Source organism: Oncorhynchus tshawytscha, unplaced genomic scaffold (assembly GCF_018296145.1).
Source record: "Oncorhynchus tshawytscha isolate Ot180627B unplaced genomic scaffold, Otsh_v2.0 Un_contig_2339_pilon_pilon, whole genome shotgun sequence".
Classification (NCBI taxonomy): domain Eukaryota; kingdom Metazoa; phylum Chordata; class Actinopteri; order Salmoniformes; family Salmonidae; genus Oncorhynchus; species Oncorhynchus tshawytscha.
The window spans coordinates 31,062-45,767 of NW_024609751.1; the positions used below are offsets into that span (position 1 = coordinate 31,062).

Below are 14,706 nucleotides of genomic sequence, written 5' to 3' on the forward strand. Positions count from 1 at the left end.
TATAAAATATTGCTCAATTTAAGTAGATTTTTTCCATATGAGACCACCAGTGCTTTGTGTTGACTGGTGGGTTAGAGTTGTTGACCGTCTGTTCTGCGCTGGTATAAAGCCTCTCTGCCTTCATTAATAAACCGACTTCTGTTGTGTGGTCATTGTTTCTGTGATGGTAATGATTCTCCATAAGAGTCCTACGGTTTAGTTGGTGAATCTAATGAAGCGGCTCCTTTTAAATTAAATTAAAGATTTTTCCCCTGTCTATCTCTAGCTCCCTGTTGCCCCCGGATGAACCCCAGAGGGAAGCAGAGGATGCTGGGATGCCCGATGCCCCAAGTGAGAGGAGCTCTGCTCTGGAGGCGGTGCGCTCCACGTTATGCCCCGCCCATCGCTCTCTGCTCCAGCGAATCCTGAGGCTCGCCCACCAGCAGCACCGTCTATCATTGGCCTACAGGGACGCCCATCGCCGCCTCGTCCCGCCCCCAGACCCTCTCTGCGGCCACCTGGTGGCCAAACAACAGGACGACACTTCCTCTCCTCCTTCCTTCACTGGCTGTTGGAGCCGTAGTGGAGCCACGCGTCCGACTGACTGGAAGACACCAGGTGGTCCAGGCTGTTGCTGCTGGCTGCCTCCTGTCTGTTTCTGCCTCCAGAGCCTCCGCTGCCTGTCCTGCCAGAGCCTGTCCCTGGGACACATCACCACTGGGGTTCGCTCCTCCTCTTCTCTGTGCTCTTTCACGTCCTCCTCTTCTCGTTCATCCTCCGCTCTGTGTCCTAATCCCTCAGTCTGTCCCGTGGCCTCTGTCTGTTGCTCCAACCCCCAGCCCTGCGCCTCCTGCTGCTCAGAACACACCTACCTGGCCCCGGTCAGACACACAGCCCCGGGAGGAGGAGGAGGAAGCGAGTGCCCTGTCCTCAAGAGAGAGCGATCCCGCACCCCCTCTCCTCCCCCTCTCTCCCCCATACCCTCAGACATGGACGGTAAGGAGGAAGACAAGCCTCCCTCTCTTCTGCAGCAGGAGGGGGAAAAAGAAGAGGAGGCTGGGTGTGGTGGGGCGGTGGGTGAGGACAGGGAGCAGCAGGACCTGGTGGAGCGTTTCAGTGACAAACTAAAGACAATCAGGCCCCAGGAGAAGGATCCTCCACTCAGCTCTGCCTTAGCCAATCACAACCTAGAGAAGGATCCCCACCTGACGACCTCAGCCAATCAGCACATTGCAGAGTCCCAGGCCGACGCCCACCTGAGTGAGATCATCACCACCGTTCTGAACACGGGTGGCGGCAGCGACTACAGCCTAAACGACATGTTGCATCACCATGACAACAACGAGAGCCAGCCACCTCGGACGCGTTCCCGGCGGCGACAGGAGGCCCTGGCTGCCATGGCGACTTTGCCCGACCAGTCGTCCACCCGGCGCCAGACTTTGCTAATCAAACGGGAGCTGGCCAGGCTGAACCAATCGCTGGGCAGGAGGCTGTCGCTAGGGAAGAACAAGAGCCGCAGTGCCACGCCCTTTTCTACCTGCTCCTCACCTGAACCAACCCCTGTTACAGCAGAGATAGACAGAATCACAGAGGAGGAGGGCGAGACCGGTAGAGTGAAGGAGGGCGAGACCGGTAGAGTGAAGGAGGGCGAGACCGGTAGAGTGAAGGAGGGTGAGACCGGTAGAGTGAAGGAGGGTGAGACTGGTAGAGTGAAGGAGGGAGAGACCGGTAGAGTGAAGGAGGGAGAAACCGGTAGAGTGAAGGAGGGTGAGACTGGTAGAGTGAAGGAGGGAGAGACCGGTAGAGTGAAGGAGGGAGAAACCGGTAGAGTGAAGGAGGGAGAGACCGGTAGAGTGAAGGAGGGCGCGACGGAGAAGGTGACAGCAGAGAAGGTAGGTCCAGTGAGAGTCACGAAGGATAGAGTCGGCATGAAGGAGGAGATGGAGAAACCCCCAGTCCTCTCCTCTACACAACAGAGTCCCCCGCAGGAGGACCAACACAAACCAGAGAGCTGGAACATCACCTGTCAGGACAGCAGTAGGAGTGACCTCCCTGAGAAGAGGAGAGAGGAGGAGTCACCAGGTAGTACCAGCAGTGGTCTTCCTGAGAGGAGTAGAGAGGAAGAGGAGGAGTCACCAGGTAGTACCAGCAGCACCTGTGACCATGGCAGTGGTCTTCCTGAGAGGAGTAGAGAGGAAGAGGAGTCACCAGGTAGTACCAGCAGTGGTCTTCCTGAGAGGAGTAGAGAGGAAGAGGAGGAGTCACCAGGTAGTACCAGCAGTGGTCTTCCTGAGAGGAGTAGAGAGGAAGAGGAGGAGTCACCAGGTAGTACCAGCAGTGGTCTTCCTGAGAGGAGTAGAGAGGAAGAGGAGGAGTCACCAGGTAGTACCAGCAGTGGTCTTCCTGAGAGGAGTAGAGAGGAAGAGGAGGAGACAGCAGGCAGCAGCAAGGACAGTAGCAGAGTGTCAGCCAGGAATAGCCCTTCCCACCCCTGCAGAACCAGGAGAGGCAGCAGGTCCCAGCCAGGCTGCAGCAGCCAGGTGGTGGTGGGGAGGAGCAGCGAGGCTGGGAGGTCCAGGAGGAGCATCGTCCCTCCCCAGCGGTTCTCCTCCTACGTCACAGAGCCCAGGATGATGTATTCTGCTGCCTGTTTCTCAGAGAGGATCTTCTCCGCCCAGAGGGCGCCAAAGGATCGGCAACCACTCAATGCCCCCAACACCAATCGCACAGACTCCCCGTCCTCGGACACAGACACGGCTGAGGGGTTGGGCGAAGCAAGAGAAGAGGAATTACCGCTGGCATCCAGTCCTGAGGATGTCAGTCAGGAGAGGAGGGGAGGCAGAGGCTGTAGATCAACAGCAAGAGGTCAGAGTTCAGACCGTGAGTCACAGAGACGAGGTCAGGTGATTCCCGTCACTGCAGCTTCCTCTGAGCAGCAGAGTCCCCCTAAACAGCGCTCCCAGAACAGGGCAGACGTTAGGCTCAGAGCAGCCAAACCTTTTGGGCGCTTACGCTCCTCCCACTCCGGCCAACAGTTCCAACCAGCGAGCCCTCAGACAGCCTCCAGGCCAGAGGTCCCCACTGGTCAGCCTCAGTACATCAGCCCCATCAAGCTGATGTTTGTGTCTGCAGTAGTGGGTGAGGAGGGGGTGAGGTACACCCTGAAGGCGGCTGCACCAGGATCCAGCTGGCATGGACAGGAGACCTTTGACCCCTGTGAGGAGTCATCGTGGGCTGGAAGTCCAGAGAAGACCCCAGAGAAGACTCATAATCCACCGAAGACCAGGAGTCCACCGAAGACCAGGAGTCCCCTCCAGACCAGGAGTCCACCGAAGACCAGGAGTCCACCCCAGACCAGGAGTCCCCTCCAGACCAGGAGTCCACCGAAGACCAGGAGTCCACCCCAGACCAGGAGTCCACCCCAGACCAGGAGTCCCCTCCAGACCAGGAGTCCACCCAAGAACACCATATCGTCATCACCAAAGCTGTGTGGAACAACGAGAGGAGGAGAGGGGGGTAGCCCGCCAAAACGCTCTCCCGGGTCCCAGAACGGAGACGGCTCGCCTCCTTTCGTGAAACCACCCCCACAAAGCGACGTCCCGGGACGTCCCAAGAAGCTGGGCCCCCAGCTGGAGAAGAGGGCCAAGAGGCCAATCGGCCGCCCGCCCAAGCAAAGGGGTGTAGAGCTGAGCTGTGGCTCCAGGCAGGGTGGTCAGGACCAGTCCAGTGGAGTTCCTTTAGGCTGCAGCACCGGGAGGAGGGCAATGAGGAGAGAGACCCAGCCAACAGGAACCTGAAGATCACCGTGGTGTACGGACGTTCCCACAGGACCAAGAGGACAGTGTCGGAGGAGGCTGCTTGTCTCCAGGCTACAGAGCAGCTGATGGATCTGAACTTCGTCAGACCGGTGAAGGAGAAGAGGTTCGCTCCCACGCCAGCAACAGCAGCAACATTATCAAGTGCCAGAAGCTGCAGTGTACCGCGGCCATGCGTCGTCCAGGGAGACCCGCCAAGGTCAAAATCTCCGGAATCTCCGTTACCGTCACCACCACGTCGCCGGGGAAACGCAAGATCCACATGAACCGGGACAGGAAATCTCCGGAGAAGCTCTGTCAGCGGAAAGCCCTCCTTCCTGAACCCGAGCCTTCCAAAGAGCCCAGGAAAATCAGCAGCACGCCGACTAGCGAGGACGCCTCTCGGATGCAGATAGAGAGAACGACAGAGTCCAAGGATGGAGCGAGGGAGCGACAGACCCAGACTCCTCCTGTGTTGGCAGTGCGTCACTCTGTGAGAGTGAGGAAGCCTTCAGTGTACCTGCTTCACTCTGTAGCCACCTCCACCTCTAGGTCCCTGAGCCACAGTACCGCCCTGCTGCGCCGATCCAGACAGCTACTGATCAACAGGGCCAGCAGCAAGGGCAGCCATCGCAAGAGGAAGGAGGAGGGAGGAGAGGACACCCCAGGGCGGGAGGAGCTGCTGTCCGGGAGGGAGGAGAGTAGGAGCGAGGGAAGAGGAGGGGTGTTGTGTGAGGACCTGAGCCAGGTAGCGGGGGTTTCGGTAGACTCCATTTTCCCGGCCAGCTCCAGCGAGGCGTTGAGGTGGTGGCCCGTCTCCTCCGACCAGGACAGCCTGAACCAAGAGCTGGCTCGCAGGATCCGCCTCATATCCCAAAGCTGGGTCGCTGCCGCTGCCACCCACACCACCAGGACGGGGACGATCATGTCCGCCAAGCAGAGACTCGACGACGACTCTTTGTCCTCCTGGAAGCCAGAGGTTGGGTCGGCAGTGCGGCTGCTGTTTGACCGGCGCTGCAGTGTGGAGAGGCTGGCCTCCTGGTTCATGCAGACCACTGAGACTCAGTCTCTGGGCATTGTGAAGAAGACCAGCTCCCGAAACCCCTATGAGCTCCTGCACTACCCCCGGAACGCCAGCAGGGAGAGCGTCTTTCCCAGCCCGCAGACAATGCGACTACGCAAACACATCAAGAAGTTTGCCAAAGCTGTGCCGAAGAGCCCCGCCCAGCTCCGTCTGGCCCAGGAACGGCTCCGACGTGGAAGAGAGCTGAATGCCAGGCGGCGTCTGTTCACTGCGAGGCCGACGTCTGGCGGGCTGCGTCTCAGAGCTCCTTGGAGGAAGGTCAGGGCCCTCGGGACGTACAGAACCACTCTGCTCAGAGTCAGAGAAAAGTTCCTCACCTGGACCCTCAGAGCCAAGCAGCCCAACAGGCTGATCTGGAGGAGAAGCCTGGTGGAGGAAGGCAACTCACCTCACCAGGTCTGGCCTTCTGCTCAGACCAGGGAGGAGCACACCAGGTCTCCACATCACCACTGTCTACCTGCCTCCTCAGAGACCAGTCATCCCTGCAGCCCCGACCAGCTGACAGGCCTCACCAAACAGCAGCGTCTCAGCTCTAAAGCCTGGAGTCCAGAGAGACTGAAGGAGTGTTGCGTGTTCCTCAAGAAGATCAACTCCCCCGACACAGAGTCCACCGTTGAGAAGGAGTGGGGACGTCTGCACCGTCAATCTAGACGACACATACTGCCACGACGAGACCAGACAGGAGGAGAGGAGCGGAGAGGACGACAAAGCTGTGAAAACGGAGAGAAGGAAGAGGAGAGTTCCCTGGAAGGAGTCTAGCGGCTCGCCGCAGGAGGTGATGGTTCAGGAGCACAACCAGGTCCGAGCCAGGAACAGGAGAGGCAAACAGAAAAATTCAGGGAAGGCCACGAGCCAATCACAGACCCCGCCGCCAGCGAAAGCCACGAACCAATCCCGACCCCGACGCCAGCGAAAGCCATGAGCCAATCACCGACCTCGCCGCCAGCGAAAGCCACGAGCCAATCACCGACCCCGCCGCCAGCGAAAGCCACGAGCCAATCACCGACCCCGCCGCCAACGAAAGTCATGAGAAAATCGCGTGGGAGGGGCCTGACCGGGCCACGGTGGCGTGACTTTATACTGGGTAATGACTTTATCATCCTGTTGTTTCATTTACATTCTGACAGTCAAGTAGCCTTAATCTGGACCCATATTGTTGTAGTTATAGATCATTGTTTTATCACAAAACATTCTACTCTCCCTCATCTCTGCAGGAACCTGACTGTCCTCCGTCCCGTCCCCACGGTGACTGTGTTGTAACTGTATTGGCGGGACGCTCCTCCCTCCGTCTCCACGGTGACTGCGTGTAAACAACTCGGTGCCTTCAGACTGCCCCTTGGCATTATGTAGCAGAAGGAAAAGTTTAACCAGAAGAAGCTTACCATTGCACTATTCAGCCCCCCCCCACACACACACTGCTTTAAAAAAAAAAAAAAACTGTGTATGTTTGTACAGAATGTTTGTTTTTAAAACTTTGACACACCTTTCTTCTGCCTTGTCTGATACAGCTACCAACCCATCAAGTTCTGTTGTAATGAGCCTGGAGGCCCGTTTGGGAGAGTACACATTCAAACACTGCGTCTACAATGACACCCTATTCCCTATATATAGGGCACTATTTTAGACCAGAGCCCTATGGCACCCTATTCCCTATATATAGGGCACTATTTTAGACCAGAGCCCTATGGCACCCTATTCCCTATATATAGGGCACTATTTTAGACCAGGGCCATATAATGTTCAGGTCTAAAGTAGTGCACTATATAGGGAATAGGGTGCCATAGGGCTCTGGTGTAAAGTAGTGCACTATATATGGAATAGGGTGCCATAGGGCTCTGGTCTATAGTAGTACCACTATATAGGGAATAGGGTGCCATAGGGCTCTGGTCTATAGTAGTGCACTATGTAGGGAATAGGGTGCCATAGGGCTGTGGTATAAAGTAGTGCACTATATATAGGGAATAGGGTTCCCTTTGGGTCTGATTCTCTCCTCCATGATGTGTGCACTTCCCCTCGTGGATTTATAAACATTATAGATGTAAACATCAGTTTGGGAGGGAGGGAGTTTCACCTTCAGCTTGGGAGGGAGTTTCACCTTCAGCTTGGGAGGGAGTTTCACCATCAGCTTGGGAGGGAGGGAGTTCTACCTTCAGCTTGGGAGGGAGGGAGTTTCACCATCAGCTTGGGAGGGAGGGAGTTTCACCATCAGCTTGGGAGGGAGGGAGTTTCACCTTCAGCTTGGGAGGGAGGGAGTTTCACCTTCAGCTTGGGAGGGAGGGAGTTTCACCTTCACCTTCAGCTTGGGAGGGAGTTTCACCTTCAGCTTGGGAGGGAGTTTCACCATCAGCTTGGGAGGGAGGGAGTTTCACCTTCAGCTTGGGAGGGAGGGAGTTTCACCTTCAGCTTGGGAGGGAGGGAGTTTCACCTTCAGCTTGGGAGGGAGGGAGTTTCACCTTCAGCTTGGGAGGGAGGGAGTTTCACCTTCAGCTTGGGAGGGAGGGAGTTTCACCTTCAGCTTGGGAGGGAGTTTCACCATCAGCTTGGGAGGAAGGGAGTTTCACCTTCAGCTTGGGAGGGAGGGAGTTTCACCTTCAGCTTGGGAGGAAGGGAGTTTCACCTTCAGCTTGGGAGGAAGGGAGTTTCACCTTCAGCTTGGGAGGAGGGAGTTTCACCTTCAGCTTGGGAGGGAGGGAGTTTCACCTTCAGCTTGGGAGAGAGTTTCACCTTCAGCTTGGGAGGGAGTTTCACCTTCAGCTTGGGAGGGAGTTTCACCATCAGCTTGGGAGGGAGTTTCACCTTCAGCTTGGGAGGGAGGGAGTTTCACCTTCAGCTTGCGAGGGAGGGAGTTTCACCTTCAGCTTGCGAGGGAGGGAGTTTCACCTTCAGCTTGGGAGGGAGGGAGTTTCACCTTCAGCTTGGGAAGGGAGGGAGTTTCACCTTCAGCTTGGGAGGGAGTTTCACCATCAGCTTGGGAAGGAGGGAGTTTCACTTTCAGCTTGGGAAGGAGGGAGTTTCACCTTCAGCTTGGGAGGGAGTTTCACCATCAGCTTGGGAGGGAGGGAGTTTCACCTTCAGCTTGGGAGGGAGGGAGTTTCACCTTCAGCTTGGGAGGGAGGGAGTTTCACCTTCAGCTTGGGAGGGAGGGAGTTTCACCTTCAGCTTGGGAGGGAGGGAGTTTCACCTTCAGCTTGGGAGGGAGGGAGTTTCACCTTCAGCTTGGGAGGGAGGGAGTTTCACCTTCAGCTTGGGAGGGAGGGAGTTTCACCTTCAGCTTGGGAGGGAGGGAGTTTCACCTTCAGCTTGGGAGGAGGGAGTTTCACCTTCAGCTTGGGAGGGAGTTTCACCTTCAGCTTGGGAGGGAGTTTCACCATCAGCTTGGGAGGGAGTTTCACCTTCAGCTTGGGAGGGAGGGTGTTTCACCTTCAGCTTGGGAGGGAGTTTCACCTTCAGCTTGGGAGGGAGGGAGTTTCACCTTCAGCTTGGGAGGGAGTTTCACCTTCAGCTTGCAAGGGAGGGAGTTTCACCTTCAGCTTGGGAGGGAGTTTCACCATCAGCTTGGGAAGGAGGGAGTTTCACCTTCAGCTTGGGAGGGGGAGTTTCACCTTCAGCTTGGGAGGGAGGGAGTTTCACCTTCAGCTTGGGAGGGAGTTTCACCTTCAGCTTGGGAGGGAGTTTCACCATCAGCTTGGGAGTTGGGAGGGAGTTTCACCTTCAGCTTGGGAGGGAGGGAGTTTCACTTTCAGCTTGGGAGGGAGGGAGTTTCAACTTCAGCTTGGGAGGGAGTTTCACCTTCAGCTTGGGAGGGAGTTTCAGCTTGGGAGGGAGGGAGTTTCACCATCAGCTTGGGAGGGAGGGAGTTTCACCTTCAGCTTGGGAGGGAGGGAGTAACACCTTCAGCTTGGGAGGGAGTTTCACCTTTCACCATATTACCTAACACTAGTCCACGTTAGATCCATGAGGGAGGGACAGTTCAGTGTGGGAGGTGGCAGAACTGAACTAGGTTTTTAGTATGCCACGGCAGCCATTTTGTAATGTGTGTCGGCTGCATTAAAGCAACACCACGATCCCCCCCCCAAAACAACATACCTCACGATCTAACGGCTCAACCAGCAGACTGGAGCTGGACCTACGCGGCCCCGATGACAACATACACCCCCCCATAGTGTCAAACTCATTCCACTGGAGGGGTCGAGTGTCTGTGGTTTTTCGTTCCTGATTTAATTGAATTAAAAAGGTCACTAATTAGTAAGGAACTCCCCCCTCACCTGGTTGTCTAGGTCTTTAATTGAAAGGGGAAAAGCCAGCGGTCACTAGGGCCCTGCTTGGAATCAGTTTGACCCCCCCCCTGCCCTATTTAGTGCCCTACCAGAGCCGCTCCGGTCAAGAGTAGTGCACAAGGTGCTATTTGTGACTTAAACCCTACTTACTTCATATTGACTCTGTCCAGAAGCTACGGGCTCATCTCGAAGGACACCGTACCCCTGACGAGGACACGACTCTGGGCCGTTGCGTGGTGAAGAGGACGTGATGCAGGATGTCTTTCAGTACGCACCGGGATCCGGGAACCCGTAGTGTGACGTTTTAAAGATAATGTGATCTCTGCTACCGGGAACGGTGCCTTGAAGCCTTCTTTTAAACAATGTTGTTGTTGTTGTTGTTGGACTTTTCTGTCTGTTCCTTGGTTTCTTAGTTTTCACCCAGAGCATTAATGAATTAAACATGTGAATGAAATCAGACCTGCCTGTCGTGTGTGAACATTATTAACCCTGTACATCCCACTACCCCCCAGGGTTATTAACCCTGTACACCCCACTACCCCCCAGGGGTTATTAACCCTGTACACCCCACTACCCCCCCCAGAGGTTATTAACCCTGTAAACCCCACTACCCCCAGAGGTTATTAACCCTGTAAACCCCACTACCCCCCAGAGGTTATTAACCCTGTACACCCCACTACCCCCAGGGGTTATTAACCCTGTACACCCCACTACCCCCCACCCAGGGGTTATTAACCCTGTACACCCCACCACCCCCCCAGAGGTTATTAACCCTGTACATCCCACTACCCCCAGGGGTTATTAACCCTGTACACCCCACTACCCCCCAGAGGTTATTAACCCTGTACACCCCACTACCCCCCCCAGGGTTATTAACCCTGTACACCCCACTACCCCCCCCAGGGGTTATTAACCCTGTACACCCCACTACCCCCCCAGGGGTTATTAACCCTGTACACCCCACTACCCCCAGAGGTTATTAACCCTGTACACCCCACTACCCCCCTGAGGTTATTAACCCTGTACACCCCACTACCCCCCCAGAGGTTATTAACCCTGTACACCCCACTACCCCCAGAGGTTATTAACTCTGTACACCCCACTACCCCCCAGAGGTTATTAACCCTGTACACCCCACTACCCCCCAGAGGTTATTAACCCTGTACACCCCACTACCCCCCAGAGGTTATTAACTCTGTACGTGAAGAGGACGTGTACACCCCACTACCCCCCCCAGAGGTTATTAACCCTGTACACCCCACTACCCCCCCCCAGGGGTTATTAACCCTGTACACCCCACTACCCCCAGAGGTTATTAACCCTGTAAACCCCACTACCCCCCAGAGGTTATTAACCCTGTACATCCCACTACCCCGGGGTTATTAACCCTGTACACCCCACTAACCCCCACCCAGGGGTTATTAACCCTGTACACCCCACTACACCCCCCAGAGGTTATTAACCCTGTACACCCCACTAACCCCCACCCAGGGGTTATTAACCCTGTACACCCCACTACCCCCCCCAGAGGTTATTAACCCTGTACACCCCACTACCCCCCCCCAGGGTTATTAACCCTGTACACCCCACTACCCCCCCCCCAGGGGTTATTAACCCTGTACACCCCACTACCCCCCCCAGAGGTTATTAACCCTGTACACCCAACTACCCCCCAGGGGTTATTAACCCTGTACACCCCACTACCCCCCAGGGTTATTAACCCTGTACACCCCACTACCCCCCAGAGGTTATTAACCCTGTACACCCCACTACCCCCCAGAGGTTATTAACCCTGTACACCTCACTACCCCCCTGAGGTTATTAACCCTGTACACCCCACTACCCCCCAGAGGTTATTAACCCTGTACACCCCACTACCCCCAGAGGTTAATTAACCCTGTACACCCCACTACCCCCCAGAGGTTATTAACCCTGTACACCCCACTACCCCCCAGGGGTTATTAACCCTGTACACCCCACTACCCCCCCCAGGGGTTATTAACCCTGTACACCCCACTACCCCCCAGAGGTTATTAACCCTGTAAACCCCACTACCCCCCAGAGGTTATTAACCCTGAAACCCCACTACCCCCCAGAGGTTATTAACCCTGTACATCCCACTACCCCCCAGAGGTTATTAACCCTGTACACCCCACTACCCCCCAGAGGTTATTAACCCTGAAACCCCACCCCCAGGGGTTATTAACCCTGTACACCCCACTACCCCCAGAGGTTATTAACCCTGTAAACCCCACTACCCCCAGAGTTATTAACCCTGAAACCCCACTACCCCCCAGAGGTTATTAACCCTGTACACCCCACTACCCCCCAGAGGTTATTAACCCTGTACACCCCACTACCCCACCCCCCAGAGGTTATTAACCCTGAATGAACAGAGATACCCCGAGATCCTGAGGCCGTTCATCCTCCCCATCAGAGTTTCAGCATGATAATGAATGAACAGAGATACCGTGACGAGATCCTGAGGCCATTCATCCTCCTCCATCACCTCATGTTTCAGCATGATAATGAATGAACAGAGATACCGTGACGAGATCCTGAGGCCATTCATCCTCCTCCATCACCTCATGTTTCAGCATGATAATGAATGAACAGAGATACCGTGACGAGATCCTGAGGCCGTTCATCCTCCTCCATCACCTCATGTTTCAGCATGATAATGAATGAACAGAGATACCGTGATGAGATCCTGAGGCCGTTCATCCTCCTCCATCACCTCATGTTTCAGCATGATAATGTAATGACATGTCACCCCATGTCACAAGGATCTGGTCACACATTCCTGGCAAGCTGAAAATGTCCCAGTTCTTCCATGGCCTGCATACTCACCTGACATGTCACCCATAGAGCATGTTTGGGATGCTCTGGAAATGTGTACGACAACGTGTTCCAGTTCCTCCATACTTACCAGACATGTCACCCATAGAGCATGTTTGGGATGCTCTGGATCGATGTGTACGACAACGTGTTCCAGTTCCTCCATACTTACCAGACATGTCACCCATAGAGCATGTTTGGGATGCATCTGGATCGATGTGTACGACAACGTGTTCCAGTTCCTCCATACTTACCAGACATGTCACCCATAGAGCATGTTTGGGATGCTCTGGATCGATGTGTACGACAACGTGTTCCAGTTCCTCCATACTTACCAGACATGTCACCCATAGAGCATGTTTGGGATGCTCTCGACGTGTTCCAGATACCAGACATGAGAGCATGTTTGGGAACGATGTTCGACAGTTCCAGTTCCTCCATACTTACCAGACATGTCACCCATAGAGCATGTTTGGGATGCTCTGGATCGATGTGTACGACAACGTGTTCCAGTTCCTCCATACTTACCAGACATGTCACCCATAGAGCATGTTTGGGATGCTCTGGATCGATGTGTACGACAACGTGTTCCAGTTCCTCCATACTTACCAGACATGTCACCCATAGAGCATGTTTGGGATGCTCCTCCAACGTGTTCCAGTTCCTCCATACTTACCAGACATGTCACCCATAGAGCATGTTTGGGATGCTCTGGATCGATGTGTACGACAACGTGTTCCAGTTCCCACCAATATCCAGCAACTTCACACAGCCATTGAAGAGGAGTGGGACAACATTCCACAGGCCACAATCAACACCCGGATCAACTCTATGTGAAGGAGATGTGTCACGCTGCAGGAGGCAAACGGTGATCACACCAGATACTGACTGGTTTTCTGATCCACGCCCCTACTTTAGTTAAGGTATCTGTGACCAAAGAATTCATATCTGAAATACATAGATTAGTGACCTAATGAATATTTTTTAAATTGACTGATACGAACTGTAACTCAATCCATGAAATTCTTTCATGTTGCGTTTATATTTGTTCAGCGTAGAGCATCAGATGGCTATTTCATACGATGTGATTGGCTGCGATGGAAGATCCGGCAGAAACTGGACCAATGTGTTGCGGTCAGTGATAATGACCATCTCAGTACTGTACCACACCCCGTTCAGTCCCCCCCCAAACACACACACACACACACCGTGACCCCTGCAACGCTCCCACAGAACCCACACACCTCAGTAATGACGTGGTCTCCCTTTGTGAGAGGGATACAGAGCTCAATGGGACTTCCTGGAGGGATACAGAGCTCAATGGGACTTCCTGGAGGGATACAGAGCTCAATGGGACTTCCTGGAGGGATACAGAGCTCAATAACAGAGGGATACAGAGCTCAATGGGACTTCCTGGAGGGATACAGAACTCAATAACAGAGGGATACAGAGCTCAATGGGACTTCCTGGAGGGATACAGACCTCAATGGGACTTCCTGGAGGATACAGAGCTCAATAACAGAGGGATACAGAGCTCAATGGGACTTCCTGGAGGGATACAGAGCTCAATGGGACTTCCTGGAGGGATACAGAGCTCAATGGGACTTCCTGGAATGGGACTTCCTGGAGGGATACAGGCTCAATAACAGAGGGATACAGAGCTCAATGGGACTTCCTGGAGGGATACAGAGCTCAATAACAGAGGGATACAGAGCTCAATGGGACTTCCTGGAGGGATACAGAGCTCAATAACAGAGGGATACAGAGCTCAATGGGACTTCCTGGAGGGATACAGAGCTCAATAACAGAGGGATACAGAACAGAGGGATACAGCTCAATAACAGAGGGATACAGAGCTCAATGGGACTTCCTGGAGGGATACAGAGCTCAATAACAGAGGGATACAGAGCTCAATGGGACTTCCTGGAGGGATACAGAGCTCAATAACAAAGGGAGAATTGCAGCAGAGAGACACAACAGGAAGGAGGAAGTTTAATAGTTTTATTTAATCCAATAAAAATGTTTCATTCAGGTTGATGATAGGAATTCCTTCTGTCTCTAAACCTGTTGATCTACATGTCCACTACTCTGATACATTACTGATTCCACTAGGCATCCTGACCTCTCTACCCTATCTGACCTGGGACTCTACGAGGTGTTGGCCTCCTGGTTGATGAGGGCACTGAGGTCCAGTCTGGTTTTGTCCAAAGCTGCCGTCTTGGCCCGGCGGGATGGACGGGGTACCGGCACCGAGTCTGGAACATTCTCCCCATCACTATGGAGGGAGAGGAGAGGAAGAGGGGGAGGGAGACAGATGGAGAGTAGGGAGAGAGATGGAGGGGGAGGGAGATCGATGGAGAGGAGGGAGAGAGATGGAGGGGGAGGGAGATCGATGGAGAGGAGGGAGAGGGGGGGGGGGAAGACCGGAAGACCGATGGAGAGGAGGGAGAGGACGAGGGGGGGAGGGAGACCGATGGAGAGGAGGGAGACCGATGGAGAGGAGGAGGGGGAGGGAGACCGATGGAGAGGAGGGGGAGGGAGACCGATGGAGAGGAGGGAGAGGAGGAGGGAGACCGATGGAGAGGAGGGAGAGGAGGAGGAGGGGAGAGGGAGACGGAGAGGAGGAGGAGGGAGACCGATGGAGAGGAGGGAGAGGAGGAGGAGGGGAGAGGGAGACGGAGAGGAGGAGGAGGGAGAAGGAAAGAGAGGAGGGGGGAGACGGAAAGAGAGGAGG

The 14,706-nt window shown here is 54.6% G+C and overlaps 2 protein-coding genes across 4 annotated transcripts in view; one reads left to right on the top strand and one right to left on the bottom strand.

Annotated features, from left to right (window-relative positions):
- The first annotated feature begins 223 nt into the window (after positions 1-223).
- Positions 224-6,314, top strand: LOC112241659 (serine/arginine repetitive matrix protein 2). The gene is made up of 4 exons (XM_042317566.1): positions 224-3,657; positions 3,702-3,835; positions 3,883-5,941; positions 6,072-6,314. The coding sequence occupies exons 1-3, from the start codon at positions 315-317 to the stop codon at positions 5,614-5,616; spliced, it is 5,211 nt and encodes a 1,736-aa protein (XP_042173500.1). The 5' UTR covers positions 224-314; the 3' UTR covers positions 5,617-5,941; positions 6,072-6,314.
- Positions 6,315-13,959: 7,645 nt separating this feature from the next.
- LOC121845726 (condensin complex subunit 3-like) overlaps positions 13,960-14,706 on the bottom strand; it is a 39,445-nt gene continuing 38,698 nt past the window's right edge. For all 3 annotated transcript variants that reach the window (XM_042317565.1, XM_042317563.1, XM_042317564.1), the window contains one exon: positions 13,960-14,247. In XM_042317565.1, the coding sequence (XP_042173499.1) occupies positions 14,121-14,247 (127 nt within the window). In that variant the 3' untranslated portion in view covers positions 13,960-14,120. The remainder of the gene's footprint in view (positions 14,248-14,706) is intronic.

What these genes read in the sequence shown, in the direction of transcription:
- LOC112241659 (XM_042317566.1), top strand. Translation starts at nt 315, where the DNA reads ATGCCCGATGCCCCAAGTGAGAGGAGCTCTGCTCTGGAGGCGGTGCGC. An exon ending in CCGCCCGCCCAAGCAAAGGG is followed by an intron (nt 3,658 to 3,701) that starts GTGTAGAGCTGA and finishes GGTCAGGACCAG; the next exon opens with TCCAGTGGAGTTCCTTTAGG. An exon ending in GGACAGTGTCGGAGGAGGCT is followed by an intron (nt 3,836 to 3,882) that starts GCTTGTCTCCAG and finishes GAACTTCGTCAG; the next exon opens with ACCGGTGAAGGAGAAGAGGT.